The 27524-nt window shown below is 46.4% G+C and overlaps 3 protein-coding genes, 1 non-coding gene and 2 pseudogenes across 4 annotated transcripts; 4 read left to right on the top strand and 2 right to left on the bottom strand.

Annotated features, from left to right (window-relative positions):
• Positions 1 to 1788: 1788 nt before the first annotated feature.
• On the bottom strand, positions 1789 to 6071 carry LOC136455188 (uncharacterized). Its single transcript, XM_066455321.1, has 5 exons — positions 5967 to 6071; positions 4664 to 5092; positions 4500 to 4571; positions 3711 to 4413; positions 1789 to 1869 (listed from the first exon to the last, which is right to left on the bottom strand). The coding sequence occupies exons 1-2, from the start codon at positions 6069 to 6071 to the stop codon at positions 4712 to 4714; spliced, it is 486 nt and encodes a 161-aa protein (XP_066311418.1). The 3' UTR covers positions 1789 to 1869; positions 3711 to 4413; positions 4500 to 4571; positions 4664 to 4711.
• LOC136455190 (uncharacterized) lies at positions 1849 to 3393 on the bottom strand. The gene is made up of 2 exons (XM_066455322.1): positions 1948 to 3393; positions 1849 to 1869 (listed from the first exon to the last, which is right to left on the bottom strand). Exons 1-2 carry the CDS (start codon positions 3391 to 3393, stop codon positions 1849 to 1851), a joined length of 1467 nt encoding a protein of 488 aa, XP_066311419.1.
• Positions 6072 to 7361: 1290 nt separating the features above from the next.
• LOC136455187 (receptor-like protein 52) lies at positions 7362 to 9194 on the top strand. Its single transcript, XM_066455320.1, has one exon. The coding sequence runs from the start codon at positions 7362 to 7364 to the stop codon at positions 9012 to 9014; it is 1653 nt and encodes a 550-aa protein (XP_066311417.1). The 3' UTR covers positions 9015 to 9194.
• A 664-nt stretch (positions 9195 to 9858) lies between these two features.
• On the top strand, positions 9859 to 9995 carry LOC136455757 (small nucleolar RNA Z247). Its single transcript, XR_010759229.1, has one exon. It is a non-coding gene; the product is annotated as a small nucleolar RNA Z247 (small nucleolar RNA).
• A 6420-nt stretch (positions 9996 to 16415) lies between these two features.
• LOC136453209 (receptor-like protein kinase HSL1) lies at positions 16416 to 18301 on the top strand (annotated as a pseudogene).
• An 836-nt stretch (positions 18302 to 19137) lies between these two features.
• On the top strand, positions 19138 to 25943 carry LOC136455186 (DNA-directed RNA polymerase II subunit RPB1-like; annotated as a pseudogene).
• The last annotated feature ends 1581 nt before the right edge of the window (positions 25944 to 27524 follow it).

Here is a 27524-nt window from a genome sequence, read left to right as displayed (position 1 = left end):
ACATAGGCTGCAAATACATCACCTTGAGACCTTGAAATCCTCTCCGCGACCATCGACGATGAGATCGATGACCGCGACGATGAGATCAATGACCTAGAGTCGCTGTCCTCGTAGGGGGCTCCCAGAAGCATCCCCTTGCAGATAAAGGCCATAAATTGGCCACCTACCAATGAAATCGACGCCTGCAACGACGATCTTGTCGTGGCAATCATCGAAGTCATCGCAGGAAACACGATCCTGACCGAAAATCATCTGATTTCGTTGGAAGATTAATTTGTACTAAACCCTAAACAAACTAGAACTAAAAACTGCAAAAAAGAGAGATGGTCCCCTCTTCTTCTTACCTCCGGCAGGTGCACCGGAGAGGAAGAAGGAGAGGGGCCCTAGATGGGCGTGGCAATGGCGAGGCCCTGGGAGCAAGGGCGGCGTCGTTTTTCGGTATACCCTAGGCGGCGGCTCCTCTTTTAACTTTCATCGTAGTCTGATTTACCTTTCACCACCACTCAGTTTTAAAACCATCCAAGTTTACTTTACGGGTAGTTTTGGAAGTGGTTTTGGTTGATGTGGTATTCTACATGGTGTTATGCCAGCTACAATGTATAAAGACTATGTTGATAGTCCATGATCAATTAGACTTTACCAAAAAATATAGAAATAAAATTAAAAAATTGTCCAAATACTTTTTTCTGGGAATAATATACAATTAAATAAAATCCTAAAATCAGATTTGATCTTAGAAAATTGTTTCAGCTAAAAAAAATATGACACTAGTTTCATTCTTTCAAAAATCATTGTCTATATTATAGCACCTAGCATAGAATTGTTCGAATCTTATATGATCTCTATTGTTGTTGTTTTAGTAGATGCTCTTTTTATGTGTTATAATTAGTATATGCTGATGATACAGAGCACATAGAAATTCAATTGACTTTGGTGCTAACACATGCTCACAACATGCATCCACACTCAAAATATGAACATACACATTCATACCCTTCTCATTTGAGGATAGATCTTGAGATTAATTAACAAAGTCATTACAGACATTTCATTGAAATTTTGTAATATTTTGTTAACTTGATTCAACAACATTCTCTCATGTGTTTGTGTTAATTTTGTGCTAATAATTCAAATCTCATCAAGTATAATTCATTTGCATGTTTATAAACAAGAAACAGAAAAATAAAAGGATGTTTCTTTGTATTACTGTGGTATTTAGATGACGAGGCATGTTTGAGTCAACACATACTAATTATAACATATATAACTCGACCATCTACTGGCAAATAAACATGGGCATGGCTAGCGCCCGGACGCTAGCCCCCCGTTCGGACGCCCACGCCTACCCACTCACGCCTCGCCTGCTGCGCCCATCCGCAAGCACGTGGGGACCACCCTGCGCTAGTGGGGATCGCCTCTGTCAGCGCTCACTTCCCGAGCCAGACATTGTGCTTTCAATCGTACGCGGCGTTCCCGTCGACAGCGAGTCGCCTGCGGTGACTTCGTCAATCTCGAGATGTGCCGGCATAGTCTTTTGGAGGTGCTCATATGGATAGGGTTTGTGTGCATGTGTTCATAGAGGTGAATGTACGTGCGTGTTATGAGCGTCTACGTATGTACCTGTGCAGGGACGAAGCCAGAAAAAATTTTAGGAGGGGCTGAACAGGGACGAATCTAGGAAAAAATTTAGACCCGACTGAACAAAAGTGCTACACCGATTTAAAAACATTGGTTAACGATGAAATTCATAAAATACATCATGAAAAATAAAGGAAGCTGTTCATTCATACCGAAAGGCCAAATTACGAAACTAATAGACGGCGCTTGAGTGCTTGACGTTGACACACATTATTCATCCGAAGTAGCAATCTACACAAATAGACATAATTGATTAGTCAAACATATTCGGACCGCCAAATTATGAATTTAGAAGAGAATAGAGCATACCACTAATTTTTTAGGCAATAACATACGACGCTTTTTCATATCTTGAAACCGCTTTTTGATCTTTTCATTATCAATCTTTCTAAATTTCTCCTTCTCATTATAGCATATCATCAAGTCATTGAGCCAGTCATCACCCATTTTACTACGCAAATCTGTCTTTATAATAGACATGGCTGAAAATATCCTTTCAACTGAAGCCGTTGCCACCGGTAGTATCAAGGTTAGCTCAATGAGACGATAAACCAATTTATATGATTCGTGCATTTTAGTCTTCACCATAATTTCAGCAACTTTTCCAAGTTCAGTGCATCCAAGAAATTCTGGAGTTCTTCTAGCACGGTTCACAAACTGTCTAAGTTGATTTGGCAAAACAACAAGTTCACCAATGTCAAAATCCTCAGCATAAATTTCAGCAAGCCTCACAAGTTTGTCCATATCAAAATTAGAGAAGGAGTTCCTTGGATTAAAAGCAGCCATACATACTAATAACTCTGAACTAATTTCACTAAACCGATGATTCAACTCCGTCAAGATGGCATCAATGGCGACAAGAAAAATCTCAACATGATAGTAATGCATGTTTGTTACCTTTTGCTTTCTTCGTCTAGATGTCCCTCTAACATTTATTTCCTTACCCATATCTGGCACTTCAATCTCATTCTTCTCACAGAATGTTTTCACTTTTTTGAGTAATGGCTCCCATCCATTTTCCCTCATATCCTGCAAGCTATCTTTCACATCCGTGATCAAATGCATTGCTTCAACTATGTCTTGATCCTTCCTTTGCAAAGCATGTGACAAAATATCTGTCATGCTCAACAATTCTATCATCAAATGCAGGATGAACACAAAATCAAAGCTCTCCATTTTTCCAATTAAACCTAAAGCTCCACCATTACATGTTGGTTTAATAGAATCTTTCTTCACTATCTCAAGGACATCTATGATAGCCTCCCACATGACCAAAATGCGAAGCAAAGTTTTAAGATGTGAACCCCATCTAGTATCTCCAGGCCTAGCTAGGCTGCTTTCTTGATTTAAACCTCTTCCAGTCATAATCTCACCATTCTCAATCTTTTCTAGCAACACATCATGATGCTTTGCAAGCAAGGCATCTTTTCTCATGCAACTTGCACCCACATTGTTGATTATTAAAGGAATATAGTTAAAGAAATCTGCAATGTCTGCACTAGAAGTCGAAACGGTAACAACCACTAGTTGCAATTGATGGGCAAAACAATGCACATAGAAAGCATAAGGATTTTCATCACGAATCAATTTTTGCACCCCATTAAATTCACCTCTCATATTAGAAGCTCCATCATACCCTTGCCCACGGAGCATAGAGATAGACAAATTGTGACTTGAAAGCATACTAACCAAAGCTTCTTTCAATGCAATAGCTGTACAACTCTGAACATGCTGAAGTCCAAGAAATCTCTCCATCACTTTCCCTTCATCATTGACAAACCTATACGCCACATTTGTTTATGTGTTAGTATAATTGTAGAAATAATTATAAAAAATCTATGCACAAAATTGCAATTGTAAAGTACTAACCTTAGAATCACTGCCATTTGCTCTTTTATTGATACATCTCGAGACTCATCAATAAGCACCGAGAATTTTCTACCTCGAATCTCATCCATAATGACAGCTATGACTTCCTCTGCACAAGCTTTTGCAAGGTCCTTTTGTATATCAGGAGATAACATTTGACAATTTTTAGAACCTTTGTCATATGCGTCCTTCACAATCTCAACCTTATCTTTATACCAATCAACCATCTCTCTGAATGTACCCTTGTTGAGGGAAGTAGAACTCTCATCATCTCCACGAAAAGGTTGCCCTTGTGATATGAGAAATCTTGCAACATCTAAAGAAGATGTCAAACGAATCTCATATCGTTTTTCTTCCTCCGTGCTTACCTCAACTAATTTTCGACCCACACTTGTCCTTTGGTTCATAAAGTCATCACACTTCAGCCTAGCATCTACATGAGTCTTGCAAGCACTGTGCTTACTAAAAGCATCCTTAGCTTTTTTCCAATTCACATAACCTTGATGTGCAAAGACAGAACTCCCAAATTTTTCAGGCTTTCCCGAATTAAAGAAGAGATAACAATATAAGCAAAAAACTGCATCCTTGGACTCACTATATTCTAGCCAATCAAATTCATCAAACCAAGTCTTTTGAAATGATCTCCATTGACCACCAATCCATTTACTAGGAAATTGAAATTCACGAGGTTGGGTTGGACCACTCAAAGCATATGCTCTCTTTACTTGGTCTCTAATTTCAGGTTCATAATCATCAATTGGTTTGCGATTTCCAGGGTCTGCAATCATGTTCGATTGACTAAACTCTGCTCTAGGTTTCTTTGGTTGAGTTGTGCTCTCATTAGTTGATGGACCACTACCACTAGAACTTGAAAAGTAATTGCGCAGAGTTCTTTTCGACGACATACTGAAAATTTAAAAATTAAAATCCATCAAGAATCAAACCATTTTTCAATCACAGTCACAGACTTAATTTCATAATTATAAAATCACCTGGGCTGCCTGCTCCGACGCTGCTCGGCTGCTCCTACCGAGTCAAAAAGAAAACACTGCAAGTCTGCAAGTCTGCAATCACATCGTCCTCAGTAGTCACTAGTCAATACTCAGGACTGTCAGTACTGTAAGATTGACAGTAGTAGGTAGTAGTAGTAGATGACCTGCTCAGCTGCTCTGCTCAGACGTTTGATGCTCGGCCGGCCGGCCGGCTACGCGATCAGCGAGGCGAGCGCCTGCAGCTCGAAGAAGCCGCCGGCACCGCAGCTCCAGTCTCCAGACGCGGACACGGATGCGGCATACATCTGGCGCAGCGCGAGGGCGCGGCTAGCGGCGGCGAGGCGGCGGGCGAGGGCGCTGGCCTCGGCTTCGGCGCGCAGGCGGGCGTTGGTGAGGCGGACCAGCGCGGCGCGGGCCTGCACGCCGTGGAGCCGCGCGGCGAGGTCGCGGTTGCCGGCGTGGAGGCGGGCGGCGCGGCCCCGAAGCTCCTCCAGGTGCCGCTCGAGATCCGGCGCCGAAGCCGACGCTGATGCCTGATGCGGATGCGGACGGCCGCCAGACGATGTGCTGCTGCTCGCTGCTCGCTGCTGGGCCTAGGCGTGCGGCGTGCTGGAGCCGCCGAGGAGCCGCGTAGAAGCAGGCCGCCGCCTCCAGGTCTCGGGAGTCGCCGATTCGGTTGGGCTTCTAACTTCTAACCAACTAAGCTATTTTCTCTTTCGGTCCAACAAGGAATAGAGGATTTTTTATCTTCTCTTAATCTCTTAGCCCCTCCTACCTATTATAATATGCATAAAATTTTAGAAAAAACTTAGGGGGGCTCCACTTATCTGGGATCGGTAGGGGGGGCTGGAGCCCCCCCAGCCCCACCGTTGCCTTCGTCGCTGTACCTGTGTAACTCTCTCAAAAAAAAGAAAGGCGAGGAGGGAGATGCAACACCTGGTCTAGTTTTGAAATATTCAGATGCAACAATTGCAACATACGTCTGAAAACAAATGAAACATTTGAAACATGTATCTAAAATAATTGCAAAAACACCTAAAAACACTTGAAACCATTATAAACATACGCAATATCTAGATAAAACACTTGTATCATATGTGTGAAAATATATGTAACGTCCAGATAAACACACTTGCAACTTACGTCGAAAAAACAGATGAAACATTGAGAACAGGAGTTTGCAACATACGTGTACAACCATTGCAACATCCCGATCTAATTTTATAACATTCATACAAAACACTTGCAACATACCTATAAAGCATCTGAAACACTTTAAACATACATTTGCAACATGGGGGAGGCCGGGACCGGTCGATTCCAGCCGTCGGGGTCAGAGAGCGCAACATCTTCTTGCTGCTTGGGAGAATAAAGACTCGTCGGGTGTGGAGTTCACCAGTGTAGATCTCGTCGTTCCGCTGGGGAAGGCCACGGCAGGGCGTCATGAGCTAGGAGCAGGCGGCACACGAGTTCCGCTCCAGCCACGGCGAGCTGGGCAAGTGAAGCGCGAGACGTGGACGGGCGGGCTCCGCCTAGGCTGCGGTGAGCTGCACGCGGGGCGAGCTCCGCCATGGCTGCAGCAAGCTGGGCACCCTCTGCCCCAACTGCGGCGAGCTAGGCAGCCTTCGCCCTGGTCGAGATGAGCGCAGGCGGCCGCGGCGGGCACGAGATGAGCACGGGGGCGGGCGGGAGGCACGACTCTAGCGGTGGAGCCTGGCGTCGTAGAGGCGAGCGAGGGCCCCTGAGCGAAGGAACAGAGGTGGTCGCCGCTGGCGGCGGTGGCGGACCGGGAGCGGGGCTTGGGTGAGCGTGAGAGGCGGAGTGGGAGTTATTTCTTTTTGTTTCCGGAGTAGCAGCATTATTGAATAAACATCAAAGGACATATAAAAGATTCAAATAATTCTAAGCTAGGTACAATAATATGGAGCATGATCTTTGAATTTTTTTTGAAACTGGTTTCATATTTTTCTAAGCTAAAACAATTTTTTCTAAGATTAGTTTGGATGTTTGGATTTTAATTTTCTTATTTTCTAGAAAAAATATTTGGACAATTTTCTTGAAAAAATCTATATATTTTTTATAATAAAGTAATAGACTCCTGACGTGTCATGTCAGCTAAAATCACTTTCATCTTAGGGACAACTTCGGGCGGTTTTAAAGGTTGGATGAGATAAAAAAAAGGAATCTGTTTTTTTGGTTGGACGAGGTAAATCGAACGGGTAAATTTGAATTAGGTTAAATCGACTTTTTCTGTTATATTTTTAGTGGGTTTTTTGTATTTTTGTTTTTATTTTTTTGAGCAGAGAGTGGATTTTTTTTCTGTTTATATGAAAACAGACCCTGAGTCTCCGTCGCTCAGGCCCACGGACCACACTAATTGCGTGTTTGACGGAGCACTATTACGTGTGAAATATATGCAACCAGTCTCCGGGGACCGTCAGAATGAAGATTTGGAAAGGGGCCACGCGACCCCCAAATTTCGTTGTTTGTAATAAATGGGGCAGTGAGGAACAGGTGATTCCTCTAAACTGGTATCAAACCACGTACTGTACTTGCGGATACTACCGCAAAGACTTCCGGAATCCGGAGCACTTCCCATCTGAGGTCGGTCTTTCAAGTTTCAACCCTCCACCGTATGAATCACTCCTGATGGACCAAAAAGCCACGTAAACTTAAATGGAAGTCATTTTGAAAGCTTAAAAAAAAAACCGGACTTTTGTGCCGTCAACGGTAGAGTTGTGTTAAACAGGGGAGTCCACTTCCCTCTGCACTTTACCGAACCACCTCCACTTCCCGCGTTCACCGCGGCGGCCGTGCCCGTGCACCACCGACGCCACGGCACGAAAACAAGCCCGCCGAGGCATGGAGGCACCACGCCCGTGCCTCCCTGACCTGCTGCTCGCGCTGCTTCCCTGCTGCTGCCTGCTGCCCCGCGCGGCCCCGCAGTCCTCCCAGCCGGCGGCGGACGAGGCGCAGCTGCTGCTCCAGATCAAGCGCGCGTGGGGCGACCCGCCCGTGCTCGCCGGATGGAACGCCTCGTCCGCTGGCGCACGCTGCGCGTGGCCATACGTGGGCTGCAACACGGCAGGCAGCGTCACCAAACTCACCCTCGCAGACGCCAACGTCTCAGGCCCGTTCCCAGACGCCGTCGGCGGCCTCGCAGGCCTCACGCACCTCGACGTCTCCAACAACAGCATCACCGGCGTGTTCCCGACCACGCTGTACCGCTGCGCTTCGCTGCGGTACATCGACCTATCCGAGAACTACTTCGGCGGCGAGCTCCCCGCGAACATCGGCAACCGCCTGGCGGCGACCCTGACCACGCTGGTCCTCAGCGGCAACGAGTTCAACGGCACCATCCCGAGGTCGCTCTCCAGCCTCCTCAACCTCCGGCATCTCGAGCTCGACAACAATCGACTCGTTGGCACCGTCCCGGCTGGGCTCGGTGAGCTGACGAGGCTTCAGACGTTGTGGCTGGCGTTCAACCCGTTCGCCCCTGGCGAGCTGCCGGCATCATTCAAGAACTTGACCAATCTAGTCAGCCTCTGGGCGGCGCACTGCAACCTCGTCGGCGACCTCCCGAGCTATTTAGCGGATATGCAGGAGTTGGAGGTGCTGGACCTCTCGAACAACTCGTTAACAGGAAGCATACCTCCGGGGGTTTGGAGCCTGAAGAAATTGCAAAAGATGACAGTGTGGCAGAACAAGCTCACCGGCGACATGGTCGTCGACGATGGCTTTGCTGCAAAGAGGTTGACCATAATTGACGTCTCCGGGAACAACCTTAGTGGAGTCATTCCGGAAGTCTTCGGGCATTTACAAAACCTCAGAAAATTACACCTCTTCAGCAATAACTTTTCAGGCGAGATACCAGCGAGCATTGGCCGGTTGCCGTCTCTATGGACATTGAGATTGTACAGTAACAGGTTTACCGGCACGCTTCCGCTGGAACTCGGGAAGCACTCGGGCTTGGGTTATGTAGAGGTTGATGACAATGAGCTCACCGGCGCCATTCCAGAAGGGTTATGCGCCGGAGGCCAGTTCCATTACCTCACCGCTGAGCACAACCACCTGAACGGCTCCATCCCAGCGGGCCTTGCCAACTGCGCAACTCTGGTAACCCTGGATCTAGACAATAACCAGCTCACCGGCGAAGTGCCAGAGGCTCTATGGACAGCCACGCAGCTTGAGTTCCTATCACTACAGAGTAACCATCTCACCGGGAGTCTTCCGGCCTCGATGTCTGCCGTCCTTACGACGCTACGCATAGGGAACAACCAATTCGGTGGCAACATTCCGGCTTCAGCAGTTATGCTCCAGGTGTTCACCGCCGAGAACAACCAGTTTTCTGGCGCGATACCGGCGAGTCTTTGCGACGGCATGCCGCTGCTGCACATACTGAACCTGTCGGGCAACCAACTCTCTGGCGCGATACCGGCGAGTCTTGGCGACGGCATGCCGCTGCTGCGGAGACTGTTCCTGTCGGGCAACCAACTCTCTGGCGCGATCCCATAGGCGGCCAGCTAGGTGGATATGTGGTCCCTGGACCACACTAAAAATTAGTAAAGGTTAAATTATAGGATCATATGACCGCAATATCTAGTTGATTGATATCTCCTGAAGATTGGTTGGGCGTTCAGACTTGGATTGCGGGTGAAGGCAAGTATCACGGCTTCGGTTAGATAGGATAGATATCTCCCGATTGATGTAATCTAGAGTTACCAAATTAGTTAGCTTTTTTTTGTTGTACAAGTTGTACCGCCACGCCAGGGGCTCTTCCTGGTTATATTAACACGAAGCCGTGAGCCTGAGAGGGCATCACGTTCCAACCATTTTCATATGGTAATCAGAGCTAGGTTAGTCCATAATATTCTCGATGGCTTTCTCTTCCGCGCTTCAATAATCGTTCTCTCTGATCGGTTGTCCCGTCACCGAGAAGCTGGGCAAAGGGAATTTTTCCCTATGGAACGCCCAGGTGTTGTCTGCTCTTCGCGGTGCGCAGATAGCGCACTATCTCGAGCCCGACATTGTGGTTCCGGCGAAGCAGATCCCTAAGGCGGCCGACAAGCCGACTGAGCTCATCCCCAACCCTGAGTATGAAACTTGGGTTGCGAAGGACCAGCAGATCGTTAACTATCTGCTCTCTAATATCTCTAAGGAGATCCAGGTGCAAGTCTTCAATTGCGCCACATCGGCCGAGATCTGGAAAGTGATCTCAGAGATGACGGCTTCCCAGTCTCGGGGCCGTATCATCAACACGCGCATGGCGTTGGCCACAGCGCAGAAGGGCTCGTGTACAAACGTCGACTACTTCAACAAGATGAAATCTCTTGCTGACGACATGGCGGCCGCCGGCAAACGTCTTGAAGATGAAGAGATCATCTCCTATGTACTAGCCGGACTTGCCATGGATTTTAATCCGATTGTCTCGGTTGTCACGGCGCGCACGGAGCCGTTATCTTTGGGCGAGCTCTACACCCAGCTAGTGAGCTGGGAACAGCGGATGGAAATCCCGCACGGTGGATCCGGTTCATCTGCTAACACGTGGAGGCCGTGGCGGTTTCAACCGCGACGGTGGTGACCGAGGACGCGGGCGCGGCCACAACCGTGGCAACAACAACAACAGCAGGCGCCCCCGGCAGAACTACAATGGCGATAAACCCATCTACCAGCTCTGCGGCAAGGAGGGCCACACCGGACTCCGCTGCTTCAAGCGTTTTGACGCTTCCTTCACCGGCCCACCAGAGCAATCCTGATCTACCCCCTCTGCGTCATATGGGATCGACACCAACTGGTACACCGACACTGGTGCTACCGACCACATCACGGGAGAGCTGGAGAAGCTCACCGTGAGGGACAAGTATCATGGAAACGATAAGGTTTATGCTGCTAATGGCGTAGGTATGAGAATCAATCAAATTGGTCGAAGTTTTGTTCGTACCTCAAATCAAAATCTCGTCCTAAACAATGTTCTTTACGTTCCTGAAGCTAACAAAAGCCTTGCATCTGTTCATCGTCTTATATCCGATAACCATGCTTTTATTGAATATCATCCCAACTATTTTTTGATTAAGGACCAGGCGACGAAGAAAACCATCCTTAGAGGGGAATGTGAAGGCGGCCTCTACCCGTTGAAGTCTAGGCCGTCGTCGAATAAAGGGGCGTTTGGTGCTGTAAGTCTCCTTCGTCCAGGTGGCATAGTCGTCTCGGCCACCCTTCTTTTGCAGTCGTTCAGCAAGTCCTTAGCAAAAATAGTATTCCCTTTGTTGCCGATTTGAATAAAGAAACTGTTTGCGATGCTTGCCAAAAGGACAAAAGTCATCAGCTACCCTATCCTAGATCCACGAGTATCTTATTGAGTCCCTTAGAACTTGTGTTTTCTAATGTATGGGGTCCTGCGCCCACTTCTGTTGGCAAAAACAATTATTACGTTAACTTCATTGATGATTTCAGCAAGTTTACATGCATTTATTTGCTTCGTCATAAATCTGAAGTTTTTCAAAAATTTCATGAATTTTAAGCTATGGTTGAACGCCAATTTGATAGAAAAATTCTCGCTATGCAAATTGACTAGGGAGGGTGTAAGGGTCGAGATGGCGACTAGAGGGGGGGTGAATAGTCTTTTCTAAAACTTAATCGCGTCGGCTAACCGATACAAATGCGAAATTAAAACTATCGGTCTAGCCAAGACTATACCCCTCTATATATGTTCACTAGCACCTTGCAAAGATAACAATTATGCAACAAAGGTGCCGGGCTAGCTAGAGCTCTCCTAACCAATTCTAGGAGCAAGGTCACACAAACCTATGCCACTAGTACTTTAAGCAATGGGGAGCTCCTACATATGCTAGTAAGCAAAAGCACAAAGCTAACTAAGCTCACTAGCAATGCTCAATAACAAGGCAACTTATGCCTAATTAGAGAGCGCAAATACTTAGCTACACAAACTAAGCAATGTGACTAACAAGGTTATCCAAACCAAATTAGCCACGCAAGGGAGCCACTTCTATGCTACACAAGCAAGAAGGTAATTAGCAAGCTACACAAGCTATCTAATTACAAGAGCAACTACACAAGCTTAATATATATAAAAGTAATTGCAAGCTTGTGAAATGGGGATGCAAACCAACGGGAAGAACAAGGTTGACACGATAATTTTTCTCCCAAGGTTCACGTGTTTGCCAACACGCTAGTCCCCGTTGTGTCGACCGCTCACTTGGTGGTTCGGCGGCTAATTAGCATCACCCGCTAAGCCCGCACGTCGGGCGCCGTAAGAACCTACCCCTTAGTGAGGGTAGCTCAATGACACGCTTTACTAGAGTTGCTCTTCGCGTCTCCCGTGGGGCGAGCACAAGTACCCCTCACAAGCTCTTCTCCGGAGCCCCGCACAAGCTTCTTGCGGGCTTCGACAGAGACCACCACCAAGCCGTCTAGGAGGTGGCAACCTCCAAGAGTAACAAGCACCACCGGCTTGCAACTCGATCACCTAGTGCCACTCGATGCAACCTCACGATGCAATCGTACTAGAATCACTCACTCACACAATCGAATGATCACTATCAAGTATATGTGTGATGGAGGGCTCTCAAGCACTCACAAGCATGGACACTAAGTCCCTTTAGGTGCTCTGCAACAGCCATGGCCGAAGGCCACTTCTATTTATAGCCCCAAGGACTAAACTAGCCGTTACCCCTTCACTGGGCAAAATTCGGGTCCACCGGACGCTCTGGTCGTGTTGACCGGACGCTGGACCTCAGCGTCCGGTCGCCCACAGACGGCCACGTGTCCCGATTCCAACGGTCATTTGCCTTGACCGGACGCAGAATCAACAACTGACCGGACGCTGAGCCTCCAGCGTCCGGTCGTTTCCAGTAAGCTCCCCGAGGCGTATTTCTTCGACCGGACGCGTCCGGTCCACCTTGACCGGACACAGACCAGCGTCCGGTGCAATACCCTCGGTACTGTGCAGACCCGTCAGATTGACCGGACGCACGCTGCCAGGGTCCGGTGCTTTCAGACCCAGCATCCGGTCAGTTGACCGATGCCAGCGTCTTCGCGACCAACTCGTTTTCACTTCTAACTTCTTCACCCTTGCTCCAATGTGCCAACCCCAAGAATTTGCATCCGGCGCAATAGAAAATAGGCATTCTATTTTCCCGAAAGCGCCGAATCCTTTGTAAATGTACCAACACCACCAAGTGTACACCACCATGTGTATGTGTGTTAGCTTTTCACAATCATTTCCCAAAGGATGTTAGCCACTCAACTTGCCACGCCACTCGATCCTAGCGACGATGCAAAGTTAGATCACTTGAGTGGCACTAGATGACCGATATGCAAACAAGTTTGCTCCTCTTGATAGTACGGCCATCTATCCTAAACCCGGTCATAAACTTCTCTACACACCTATGACCGGTGAAATGAAATGCCCTAGGTTATACCTTTGCCTTGCGCATTCCATTCCATCTCCTCCAACGTCGATGCAACACATGCACCAACACGATCAACAATGATATGATCCACTTCATATCATCACGTGATCATATTGGTTCATCGATCTTGACTTCACTTGCCCTTCACCGTTGCCATCGTCCATCGGCGCCAAGTCTTGCTCAAGCTTCACCGCCACGCGGTCCATCACTCCAAAGCCTTCGACTTGCCCTTCACGCTTGCAACCGGTCCATCAAGCCAAGTCTTGTCTTGATCTTCTCCACCTTGATCACATGACTCAATATCATGTCTCATGTGCATTAAGCTCCTTCATCATCACATGTGTGAGCTTTGCAACATCTCTAAGCTATTTTCACCTTCATGGCATATGTTGCTCACACATATGTACCTGTGGACTAATCACCTGTGTATCTCACATAAACACAATTAGTCCACCTAAGTTGTCACTCAATTACCAAAACCAAACAAGGACCTTTCAGAGGGGAATATCAAAAGCTGAATGCCTTATTTCAGCGCATTGGCATCTCGCATCATGTCTCATGCCCTTATGCACATCAACAAAATGGCTCCGCTGAACGCAAACATCGCCATATTGTTGAAATAGGTCTCTCGCTTTTAGCCCATGCTTCTATGCCCTTAAAATTTTGGGATGAAGCTTTTATCACTGCCACCTATCTTATTAATCACCTCCCTAGTAAAATTATCAATAACCAAACTTCTCTTGAACGCCTGTTTCATCAAACACCAGACTACTCCTCTCTTCGTACTTTTGGCTGCGCATGCTGGCCGAATCTACGGCCTTATAACACTCGCAAGTTGCAATTTTGCTCCAAACGTTGTGTCTTCCTAGGATATAGTAACATACACAAGGGGTTTAAGTGTCTGGATGTCAATGAAGGGCGTGTCTATATTTCTCGAGACGTGGTCTTCGATGAACATGTCTTCCCCTTCGCCGAACTCCACCCAAACGCCGGTGCTCGATTACGATCTAAAATTCTCCTCCTTCCTCCAACTTTGACAAATCCTTCACATGATTTTAGGGACGACAATTCTTCCGATCATTTTGATAATGATTCCCTGCATACTAATACTATGTCTAAGCATGCAGCACATGAAAAAATTTGGCGTCAAACGAACTAAATCTGGCTGGAAACGGATGTCATTTCATGCTCCCCAAGCAATTTCCCGTTTTGGCAGGAACAGGCGACGATCCCCAGGCTGATTCACCTACACCTTCCACCGCGGAGCCGACAGGATCGGTCTTGGATTCGGTGGCGTCAGATCCTACGCTCGCGACGAACGTGTCAGCTCCACCGGCATCCTCTCAGCGTGCGCCACCTGTCTCGAACTCGCCTCGCCTGGCTCCGCGGACGGAGGGACAGGATATTTCGACCGGTGGTGGAGAATCTCCCTTGGGTCCGCCGCTCGCCGGATCTTCTGCGCCAGCCACAGATCAACCCACCGGATCTTCGCTCACCGGATCTTCTGCGCCAGCCACAGATCAACCCATCGGATCTTCTACATCGCCTGCAGCACCGGCTCTCCAGCGACCCACCACACGTCTACAACAAGGTATACACAAACAAAAAATTTACACTGATGGAACTATTCGATATGGTCAGTTAGCAGCCACCACTAAAGGACCTATTGATTTGCAACATGCCTTATTCGATAATAATTGGAAGCGTGCTATGGATGTTGAATTTGATGCATTGATCAGGAATAAAACTTGGCATCTAGTTCCACCTCAAAAAGGTAAAAATGTGATAGATTGCAAGTGGGTCTATAAAATCAAAAGAAGATCAGATGGGAAAATTGACAGATATAAGGCACGCCTAGTAGCAAAGGGGTTCAAACAACAATATGACATTGATTATGAGGATACTTTTAGTCCTGTTGTGAAAGCAGCCACAATTCATCTTGTGCTCTCTCTAGCTATGTCTAAGGATTGGTGTTTGAGGCAACTCGATGTTCAGAACGCTTTCTTGCATGGTTTTCTTGAAGAAGAGGTATACATGAAACAGCCGCCAGGTTATGAAGATAAGACCAAACCACATCACTTATGCAAACTTGACAGATCCCTGTATGGTTTAAAACAAGCACCACGGGCCTGGTATTATAGGTTGTGTGGTAAACTTCAGAGTCTAGGCTTTGTTCCCTCCAAAACTGACACATCATTATTCGTTTATCAGAAAGAAAATCATGTCATCTTTATGCTTGTATATGTTGATGATATAATTGTGGCCAGTTCATCACAGGAAGCAGTGGATGCTCTTCTTCGAGATTTAAAGGACTTTGCAATCAAAGATCTCAGGAACATTCACTATTTTCTTGGCATATAGGTTCAAAGAAAGAAAGGTGAATTGCTTTTGACACAGGAACGGTATGCCTCTGATATTCTCAAGAGAGTTAATATGCAGCTGTGTAAATTCGTCAAAACACCCCTTAATACTACCGAAAAGCTTTCCGTCACTAGTGACACTCGGTTAGGAGTGGAGGACTCAATTAGATATAGGAGCATTGTTGGAGCTCTCCAGTATCTCACCCTCACATGACAAGATCTGTCTTTTTCGGTCAACAAAGTTTGTCAATTCCTTCACTCGCCGACGACCGTTCATTGGAAAGCTGTGAAGAGAATATTAAGATATGTACAAGGAACAATCGGTCTAGGGTTAAAAATTAGAAAATCTAACTCTATGCTTGTAAGTGCTTTTTCAGATGCTGATTGGGTCGGTTGCCCTGATGACAGACGATCTACAGGCGGCTTTGCTGTATTCCTAGGTTGCAACCTAGTGTCATGGTGCGCAAGAAAACAGCCTACGGTTTCAAGATCAAGTACAGAAGCTGAATACAAGTCTTTGGCCAATGCTACTGCAGAGGTAATATGGGTACAAAAATTACTTGATGGGTTAGGTATTCCACATCCTTTGGCAGCATGTTTATGGTGTGATAATCTTGGCGCAAAGTACCTATCGGCTAACCCTGTATTTCATGCACGCACCAAGCATATAGAGATCGATTTTTATTTTGTACGCGAACAAGTTACAGCAAAGCGCCTGGACATCAGATTCATCAGCACTACGGATCAGATCGCCGATGACTTCACTAAACCTCTTCCAGAGAAGCAAATGGTCATGTTCAGAGACAATCTCAATCTCGCTGATAAGTTATGATTGAGGGGGGATGTTAAGAATATCCAATAGGATCACATGACCGCAATATCTGGTTGATTGATATCTCCTGAAGATTGGTTGTGCGCTCAGGCTTGGATTGCGGGTGAAGGCAAGTATCACGGCTTCGGTTAGATAGGATAGGTATCTCCTGATTAATGTAATCTTGTGATGTAATCTAGAGTTACCAAAGTAGTTACCTTCTTCTTGTTATACAAGTTGTACTGCCACGCCAGGGGCTTTTCCTGGCTATATTAACACGAAGCCGTGAGCCTGAGAGGACATCATGTTCCAACCATTTTCACATATAGTAGATGACCTCTCTAAAATCATGAAAATTGTATATGAATCAATTTATAATTTCATTTTACATCTAAAATAGACCACCTTGCTCTAGATCTAGTTACGCGCGATCCCCAAGAGCGTTGCTAGCCTGAGGCAGCTGACGTTTATGGACATGAGCAGGAACCAGCTCAGCGGCGCGATACCGGCCGAATTGGGCGCCATGCCGGTGCTCAGCGTCCTTGACCTTTCGTCGAACGAGCTCTCCGGCGCGATACCTCCGGAGCTTGTGAAACCAAACCTCAACGCCCTCAACCTGTCCTCCAACCACCTCAGTGGCCAGGTCCCGATCGGGTTCGCCACGGGGGCCTACGACAACAGCTTCCGCGACAACCCCGGCCTTTGCACCGAGGCTCCGGTACCCGCCGGCGTGCGCTCCTGCGCTGCGGCGGGATCACAAGACAGGGGTTCTTCCCGAGGCGTCTCACATGCACTCCGCACGGGCCTCCTCGTCGCTGGCGGCGCGCTCCTCGCCGCCGCGGCCTTCGCCCTGCTACTCGTCCGCGACATCAAGAAACGGCCGCGCGTCGCGGTCCGGGACGAGTGGAAGATCACGCCTTTCGTCCAGGATCTGGGCTTCGGGGAGGCATCCATACTCCGGGAGCTGACAGAGGAGAACCTCATCGGCCGCGGCGGTTCCGGCCACGTGTACCGGGTCACCTACACCAACCGTCTCAACGGGAGCGCGGGCACGGTGGCCGTGAAGCAGATATGGATCGCCGGGACGCTGGACAAGAAGCTGGAGCGCGAGTTCGAGTCGGAGGCGGGCATCCTCGGGAACGTCCGGCATAACAACATTGTCAAGCTGCTGTGCTGCATCTCCGGCACTGAGGCCAAGCTCCTTGTGTACGACTACATGGACAAGGCAGCCTGGACCAATGGCTCCACGGCCACAACGCCAGCGCTGATGGGCTCCTTACGGCCAGGGCGCCGCTGGACTGGCTGACGAGGCTCAGGGTGGCCGTCGGCGTCGCGCAGGGGCTATGCTACTTGCACCACGAGTGCTCGCCACCCATCATTCACCGCGACGTCAAGACGAGCAACATCCTGCTGGACTCGGAGTTCAGGGCCAAGGTCGCTGACTTCGGGCTCGCCAGGATGCTGGTAGAGGTCGGGGCACCCAAAACGATGTCCGCCGTCGCTGGGTCTTTCGGCTACATGGCTCCCGGTATGGATTTCGGCCCTGTCCATTTTGCTGGGTTCTGTTCTGTACAGAATTTGGGGGCAGTATTTGCTGTATCAAATCAAACGCTGCATGTGCTTACCTGCAGAGCGTGCTTACACGAACAAGGTGAACGAGAAGGTTGACGTCTACAGCTTCGGCGTCGTTCTTCTGGAGCTCACCACCGGAAAGGAGGCCAGCGCCGGCGGCGAGCACGGCTGCCTGGCGGAATGGGCGCGGCACCACTACCAATCCGGGGGGAGCATCCCTGATGCCATCAGATACGCAGGGTACTCTGAGGAGATCCAGGTCGTATTCAGGTTAGGCGTGCTGTGCACCACAGATATGCCGTCGTCGCGGCCAATCATGAAGGACGTGCTGCAAATCTTGCTCAATTGCAGCGAGCAGACGCGCCAGAAGAGCAAAATGGAGAATGGCCAGGAGTACGAAGCGGCTCCTCTCCTGCTGCCGCAGCGACGCAGTCGCCGGAAACAGCCGTCGAAAGGAACAGGAATTGACATGGAAGAAAATAGTGACTTCGATAGCACGGTCTAAGACTAAGAACCGAACATTGCACATGTCAGTACAGTAAGTCTGGACAGCGTCAATCAACAGATACAGAGATACTTCTGTTAGTACATTTTAGCACACTATAGCTCGAGTCATGCATCATAACTTGTCACCATGGCCTTTGTGGGGGTTCACACAGTAAATTTCTATTAAATCACACATACATTAGACCAATCAAACATAACAAGCAAATATTACTATTGTAGTTGTTTCTGAAATAAAGGCAGGAGCTTTGCACATTCAATAAAAAATGAGTCCCCCACCTCTCTCTCTTTATTTTGGAGGGCAAGATCACACAGATAAGAACCGGTTGTTTTGTGATATCGCATCAAAAAAGAATCGGCAGGAATGGAACGGCTTATTCCGACATCAGACCTCCGCTTCCACTTTTTTCTGCCGTTGCTAATGCTTGTTGCTAGTGATAATGTACTCCAAGCTCAATGGCACCATCCTAGCTATACCCCGCTGCTGTGCCAAAAAGAAAAAAAAAAAGAAAAAAAAAAGATGCGAATCGCACATTTGCACGAGGGTGTCTCGCGATTGAAGGGGAAAAGGGAGGAAAACAGAAAAAGGCTACACTAGGAGCCGAGCTCCTAGATCTATGCAACTTCAGCATACTGGCAGTGTGAGGCTGCAAGAAGTGCAGCTCCGATTCCTGAGCCGTCGTTGGCCAACTTGACAACAACCGATGAGGCAACCTCCTCACCGGCACATAGAAGTACTGGCAAAAGATGCAGATTGGCGTATGCACATATTACAAATAAAGTACTGACAAATAAAGCATGGCATCATTCAGGCCACTACTGAAGAAGCATCAGCAGATATGCGTGCAGTAGCGCTCACTTGCTGTTTTTTTTAAAAAAAAATTATTAACTAGCTGCAGCAATCATCTGTACTGCAATGTCAAAAAATATGTAGAGTGGAAAGGCCTGACACTGCATCAATGGTACAGGGAAAATATCCAGCACTTCGGTTCAAGCAACAGTTGACAGCATATGTCGAGAAGGTATATGGGATAATCGGAGATAGCCTAAAGAAGGAAATAAGTCCATTCTTGACTATGTGCATACAAGTACAGCAACTATGTCATTTCAGCTATGAGGAAATACAATTTTCTAACAATTGTCAATTTTCATAGGCTCCATGAGCTAACCGTGTGAGACCATCTCGGGGATCACTAAAAAAGCATACACTCTAATGCGCTAGCTAGGCAAGCATCAAGTCTACATTGGCAAAACATTGTTCAGTGCCTGGATCATACACGGGAAACAATGAAAAATAATTATGTGAGTCTATTCTTAATATTTTTCAGCTGTCTTACAATTAGGGAACTGCACAAATGCATTGCTGCATTCCTAAGTTGAATATATGAGATAAATCAAATGCAAAACAAGTGCAGATGACGGGAACCTTGGCCTTCTGCGATTGGAGCTCGATCCGATCCAGATCAGAGAGTTCTCCACGGGGACGGAGGTGGACGCTGAGCTCCAGAAGGGACCTATACACGGGGGCGACCAGGCGAGCGTTGTCCACGGCGGGGACAGTGTCGAGCGTAGTCGACGGAGGGCATGGGCCAACCGACGGAGGCCAAGCACGTCTCCTCAGCAGCTGCGATGACGGCGCGGGCAGGGGGGGGGGGGGGGGGGGGGGGGGGGGGCCAGGGGCCGCTCGCGTCAGGCGGGGGCGCCGGGGAGGAGGGAAGAACGACGGGCTCGGTGCCGCCTCTCGAGCGACGGGGGCGGCAGGCGAAGGCGGCGGCGCCGTGCGAGGGCGTGGGCGAGGCGGCGCCGGCTAGGGCTACAGCGTCGGCAGGGCTACGACTCGCGTAGCCCTTCGGCGTGGGGGCTGGGGGTTCGGGTGCGTGGGCTGTCGGGTGGGGGAGGGAGGGGGCAGCAATTACCACACTAACCTTCAACGCATAAAATTAATTAGAGCTAATAACTTGCCTTGGAACCAAGAGGCACCAAGAAGCACCCCCAACCACTGTAAAAGAGCTCTAAAGAGAATATACGATGCTTGCAAGACCAATAAGGTCTGTGGTGAGGGTGATGACCTTGATGTCCAGCAGCAGCAAGATACTGATGAGCATGTAAAGAGAAGAGGTGGCTGTGGTGCTCAGCAGCCAATTATTACAGTTGATGGTATGAAGATGCTTGTGGAATTCAAAGCACCAAAGAAGAAAAATGATGATCGAGAGCAACTCTCTGAGTCAGTGGAACCGAAGCAGATTCTCTCTGCTGAGAGGGTATTTATATGATCTATGTTTATTTAACAAATTAACAAGTTGTTCTAAGGAAGTTATTGGCCCCGTTCGCTGGTCTGAAACTTGGCTGAAAAACACTGTTCTGACTGGTTTGTTGTGAGAGAAAAACACTGTAGCGGCTGAAACTGGCTGAATCTCCAGAGGAGAACCAGCCGGCTGGTTCGCTGGAACCAGACCAGCGAACATCTCCATTGTAACCATGCGGTTTGCTTACATGGCTTGTTTGACCAGGTCCTTAACGTTCTCAAGCGTATATCTGACGAGGAGTGTCTTCTGTTGGGCTTACATCCCAAATTGGCCCGTCCAGATTGGATGATACTCCAAGTTCTTCCAATTCCTCCACCCCCTATTAGACCTTCTGTCATGATGGGCACTTCTTCCAAAAGCGAGGTGAGCCTACTACTACTATTACAGTAATTATGTTTTGACTTGTTTGCATGGATGGATTGGAATGCTCAGCTCACTGTTATTCTTCTTGGTCTTTCATCTGTTTCTGCAGGATGATTTGATTCATCAATTAGCTATGATAATTCGGCATAATGAGAACTTGAGGAGGCAAGAGAGAAACGGAGCTCCAGCTCACATTATAGAGGAGTTTGCTCAGTTGTTGCAATTTCACATTGCTACATACTTTGATAATGAACTTCCTGGCCAACCCAGGGTGAGTAGTCTAGAAAGATGTCTTGCATGTCACCTATAGATACAAGTCTAAATTATCCTTTATGTTTGTTTTTAAATGCTCAGGCCACACAACATTCTGGAAGGCCAATTAAATCAATTTGCAGCAGGCTGAAAGCAAAAGAAGGCCGAGTTAGAGAAAACTTGATGGGGAAGCGAGTTGATTTCTCAGCCCGTACTGTTATCACACCAGATCCAAATATTAACATTGATGAATTGGGTGTGCCATGGAGTATTGCTTTGAACCTGACATATCCAGAAACTGTCACTCCATATAACATTGAGAGGTAAACCAGTTTACTGAAACGTGTTATGGAAATGTTCTTTTGCTGAGCTTACAACTAACTCCAATGATCTCAGGTTGAAGGAACTTGTACTAAATGGGCCTCATCCTCCCTCAGGGAAAACAGGTGCAAAGTACATTATCAGGGAAGATGGTCAGAGGCTTGATTTTCGTTATGTGAAGAAAAGCAGTGATCAGCATTTGGAGCTTGGTTACAAGGTGAGCATTGTATTCATTGTAACTGTAGCGGTAATGCTTTTTATAATCTCATCAGAAAATTTCTTTACTATTTTTGTGCCTCTGGTCTGTGGTATCCTCAGGTGGAGAGGCACCTCAATGATGGAGATTTTGTTCTTTTCAATCGGCAGCCAAGTCTTCACAAAATGTCTATCATGGGGCATCAATTATTATTAACTCGGATGTTTGCTTCCATTTTTTCAATCGGCAGCCAAGTCTTCATAATCGGCAGCCAAGTTCCCCACCTGATTTATATAGTTATTTGGTAATTATGCTTCCATTAGCGTTCCGATTCAGAAGTTGCATCACAGTTTAGTAATTTCTTTTTTCTCATTTCTTTGATCTAGTTTCATTTTAACTTGTTCTTTGCAGGGAAGAGGTTGGTCCAGATGCTGCACTCAAGTTCTTAGGTTATATACAGTGGCTTGTCAACTACTGGCTTCTTCAAAATGGTTTCAGTATTGGAATTGGAGATATGATTGCAGATGCAGACACAATGAAAAGCATTAATCGAGCAATTTCTAGTGCTAAGGATAGTGTGATGAAACTTATTAAACAAGCACGCGACAAGAAATTGGAAGCTGAGCCAGGACGCACCATGATGGAGTCATTTGAAAATAAAGTAAATGAGGTAATTGTTTGTGTCTTTGATTATGGATTACCTTTTATTTTATATATAGGTCTTCCAATCAAACAAGAAAACTATCACTATCAGTTGAGTTGTTTAACATCAAGTCCACTCTCTTTTTATTCCAGGTTCTCAACACGGCTGGTAATATGGCTGGAAGCAGTGCGCAGAAGAGCTTGTCTGACAGCAACAATTTGAAGGCTATGGTCACTGCAGGCTCAAAAGGCACTTTCATTAACATTTCGCAAATGGCTGCTTGTGTTGGACAGCAAAATATTGAGGGCAAGCGGATCCCATTTGGTTTCAGTGGTCAAACATTGCCACATTTCACGAAAAATGACTATGGTCCTGAAAGTAGTGGATTTGTGGAGAACTCTTACCTTCAGGATCTGACAACGCAAGAATTTTTCTTTCATGCTATGGGTGGTAGAGAAGGACTGATTGATACGACTGTGAAGACTTCAGAGACTGGGTATATCCAACGGAGGCTTGTGAAAGCTATGGAGGACATCACGGTGAAGTATGATGGCACTGTAAGAAATTCCTTGGGAGATGTCATTCCGTTTCTATATGGGGAAGATGGTATGGATGCTGTTTGGATTGAAGAACAGAATTTGGACTCTTTGAAGATGAAAAAGGATGAGTTTGATACTGTATTCCAATATGAACTGGATGATGAGAATTGGAGGCCTAACTACTTGCTGCTTGCCCATTTTGATTATTTGAAGACCATCAGTGAATTCAGAAGTGTGTTAGAGGCGGAGGTTCATAAGCTAGAAGCTGACAGGTTCCAGCTTGGGACTGAGATTGCTACAAATGGTAATCATACATGGCCTTTGCCTGTCAACCTCAAGCGGCTTATCTGGAATGCCCAGAAGACATTCAAGATTGACATCAGAACATGTTCTGACATGCACCCAATAGAAATTGTGGAAGCAATAGATAAGCTGCAAGAAAGACTGAAAGTTGTGCCTGGTGATGATGCTATAAGCATTGAGGCTCAGAAGAATGCCACCTTGTTCTTTAATATCCATCTTCGTGCCACATTTGCTAGCAAGAGGGTCTTGAAGGAATACAGGCTTACAAGGGAAGCATTTGAGTGGATTATCGATGAGATTGTTTGGAGGTTTTCACAGTCTTTGGTGGCCCCTAGTGAAATGATTGGATGTGTTGCTGCACAGTCCATTGGGGAACCAGCAACTCAAATGACTCTGAATACCTTCCATTTTGCTGGTGTCATGTGCCAAGAATGTTACCCTTGGAGTTCCCAGATTGAGCGAGATCATTAATGTCGCCAAGAAGATAAAAACTCCATCGAGCCTGGGGTGAACAAGACGAAAGAATTGGCTAAGAGTGTCCAATGTGCTTTAGAGTACACCACACTGCGCAGTGTGACTCATGCCACTGAAGTATGGTATGATCCTGATCCTATGGGAACCATCATTGAAGTGGATTTGAATTTGTCCGGTCATATTATGAAATGCTTGATCAGGATATTGACCCGGATAAGATTTCTCCTTGGCTGCTGCGTATTGAGCTTAATCGTGAGATGATGGTTGATAAGAAGTTGAGCATGGCTGATATCGCCAATAAGATCAACCGTGAATTTGATGTCGACTTATCATGCATATTCAGTGATGACAATGCAGATAAACTTATTCTTCGCCTACGCATCATAAATGATGAAGCTTCAAGAGGAGAAATACTAGATGAGTCTGCTGTGGATGAAGTTTTCCTCAAGAAGATAGAGAGTAACATGTTGGCAGAGATGTCTCTTCAAGGCATTCTGGATATTAACAAGGTGTTTATAAAAGAGGTGAAAGTTAACAAATTGGATGTGAATGATGGTTTCAAAGAACATAAGGAATGGATGCTTGATACAGAAGGTGTTAATCTCTTGGCTATCATGTGTCATGAGGATGTTGATGCTACAAGAACAACAAGTAACCATTTGACTGAAGTGATTGAGGTTCTTGGAATTGAGGCTGTTCGTCGAGCTCTCTTTGATGAACTTCGGGCAGTCATATCTTTTGATGGATCCTATGTAAATTATAGGCATCTGGCTGTTCTTTGCGATACAATGACATACAGAGGTCATCTGATGGCTATTACAAGGCACGGTATCAATCGCAATGACACTGGACCTCTTATGAGATGTTCTTTTGAAGAAACTGTGGATATCTTGTTCGATGCTGCTGTACATGCCGAATCTGACTACTTGAGAGGTGTCACTGAGAACATTATGCTTGGCCAGCTTGCTCCTATTGGTACTGGAGGCTGCGCACTATTTCTAAATGACCAGATGCTGCAGCAGGCCATTGAACTTCAACTCCCAAGCTATGTGGATGGTCTGGACTTTGGCATCACACCAGCACCTTCACCTCTCTCTGGGTCACCATATCATGAAGGATTGATGTCCCCGAGTCATCTCCTGAGTCCAGATTTCAGGCATTCCCCCATTGATACATATGCTTCATTTTCGCCATATGTCAAAGATATGTCATTGTCACCTGGTCCTTCACAAGGTGGTTACTCGCAATCGTTGTTGTCAGGGGGATACAATCCCAGGTCGGAAAGGTACATGGATGTATCACCGATATATACTCCATACAATGCTGCATCACCAATTAATGCTTCTACTTCAACACCATATAGTCCAGTAAGTCCGGTTTACTCAGCCACAACTCTAGTTTACACGCCCATAAGTCCAGTTTACTCCCCTACGTCAAGATATAATCCTTCTTCTCCAAGTTATAGTCCCACTTCGCTTGCATACAGCCCCACATCACCATCGTATAGCCCAACCTCACCATTCTATAGCCCTACTTCTCCATCATACAGTCCTTCGTCACCCTCATACAGCCCAACATCACCTACATACAGTCCTACATCACCAGGTTACAGCCCTACATCACCTGGTTATAGCCCGACCTCACCAATTTACAGCCAAACATCGCCAAACTACAGCCCGACTTCACCAAGCTTCAATCTTTCGTCTGCTGAGTACAATTCTTCCAACACTTACTCTCCAACCGGACCAAGGATGACTCTAGACGGCCAGACTCCTCCAGACTACAAGTACTAACAATTCTACAGAGTTGCAAATTTATCCTTGACAACTGACAGTGGCAATCTGTGTTCTAATATTTATGTATTGATTGCTTGTATTACTGGTTTAAATTTCAGTCCAACTTCGCCGACTTACTCACCGACTTCACCATCATATTCATTACCAAGTCTGTCATACAGCCCAACCAGGTGAGCCCTATTCAGGCTTCATCATCTGTATCAAGCATCTTCACATTTGTGTCCCAGAGCCAGAACAGTGTTCCATTTCACCCGTAATGTCCCCCTCCTTGAGTTTTGTGGATTTTTTAATGGATTGACTAACTTGTGTAGGCCAATTGATGACTCTGGAAGACCTAGCCCAGATTATAGTCCAACATCTCCAAATTTCAGGTAAACTGACACGACATCAGGGATACATTACCTGCCTGTCAGGCATCATTAATCACATATTTTTCATTTAACATTGTGCACAGCCCTAGCAGAAGTGACTCCCCCACTGCGGCTAACTACTCCCCATCCTCCGCTGGCCAATCCATTGACAAGGACGGCGAGATCAGCCAGTGAAAAGACGAGAAAAGATAGATGATGGCTGCTAGAGGAAGAAATGAATCCATTGCAATATTCCATTTCTTTCTGCTTTTGTACAGTTGAGCGCATGATTTAGACGAATGGCTGGTTCTGAACTCTTGTAGCAAATGTAAATGATCAAACGGTGTCTTGCAGGAATTCCAAATTTTAATGGCTAAACTGTGTCTGTAAGTGATTTGAAGTAAATATGGCCTTGTGGAAAGCTATATTATCCAGAAATGCGTCTGAAATTCATTGGGAAATATCTGTTACATATATATGCCTTTTTCTGCTTTCATTGTATATTTATTTAGGTACCATAATGAGAAAAATAAAATCACCGCATAACACCACAACTTCCTGACGATAATCAGAGTTCATATGTTTCGAAGAGCTTCACAAGCAGAGAATTGCTGAATTGAATGTCAGAAAACTCTATTAGGTCAGTACCAATTTCAGATGAGTTATTTATATTTTGTTATTATGGTATATTATCCTAGAATACAATATGTGTTCATTATTTCCCTCCATTATGTCATTCTTCTACTGCATAGAAGTTTCAACAGTTTGCATCTTTGCACTCTGCAGGAGTCCTCTAACTGATGGATCAACATGGGCACCTGGCAGGTAAGGGAAACAAATACCCCATCTCACAATTGAACAGATATTCAAGCTTATATCCTGCATTGCCCCAATTTGTATTCGGAAGATCATAATTTGGTAACACCTGGAAAATGGATGTGAGCTTAGAAATAGGGCAAATACTTTTGAAGCCTAAATGTAAAATTAGGACTGTTTCAACTGTATCATGTGCTAAATTGAGTTGTAACATATGAATGGACTCTTGCTTTGTAACTGAATGACAGAGCTCCTGGCTTTCCATTTTAATCCTTTTCTTTCATGTGTTAACGACTCTTAGCGTTGTGTTCAAAATTCAACCCTTGCTGTTGGGCTACAATTACATGCAATGTTGATATGACATTTTAGTTTACATATGTTGTTGGGTTGAATGCGAGGATCCTGGAACTCTACAAGAGAAGGTTAGTGGTCTACATACGCATATCTGCAGCAAAATGATGCAGACTCAGAAATTTCGAACTGTAAATTTGCATGAATAAATAAATATGCATGGCTAAACATATGCAGGATGGATGCCCTGCTGCGGAGAAAAGGCTGAGGTGGATCGGACAGTGAAGGACAAGCTTGTCACTAAGGAGAACGTGAGGCAGTACCAGCTCGAGTTGCTTGAGAAACAAGGAGCAGGAACGCAATTGATTGCTTTCTATGATAATGGACATTTCATTCATGTCATATTATCTAGGTGAAGAATGACAGCACTGGATATGATGGCATTCGTGCTTCAATAAAGGAAGCAAAAGGATTTAAAGACAAGCCAAATCTTAGTCCAATTGGTTAGAGTTCCCCGACGGGGTTCGACTCCATGTGGGAGCGAATTTTAGGCTGAGGTTAAAAAAATGCCACCGTGTAAGGGTAGGGCGGGGGTTCGGGGGTTTTCTCGGCCTGGTGAGAAGGTCTTCTTCTTATTTGGAATGCTATGGGGGCAATCTTAACCGCTTCAAGTCGAGTTTTATCAAGGTAACACAG

Source organism: Miscanthus floridulus, chromosome 5 (assembly GCF_019320115.1).
Source record: "Miscanthus floridulus cultivar M001 chromosome 5, ASM1932011v1, whole genome shotgun sequence".
Taxonomy (NCBI): Eukaryota; Viridiplantae; Streptophyta; class Magnoliopsida; order Poales; family Poaceae; genus Miscanthus; species Miscanthus floridulus.
Note: the sequence above shows the minus strand (reverse complement) of the source record. Positions and strands in the feature narration are given on the sequence as shown.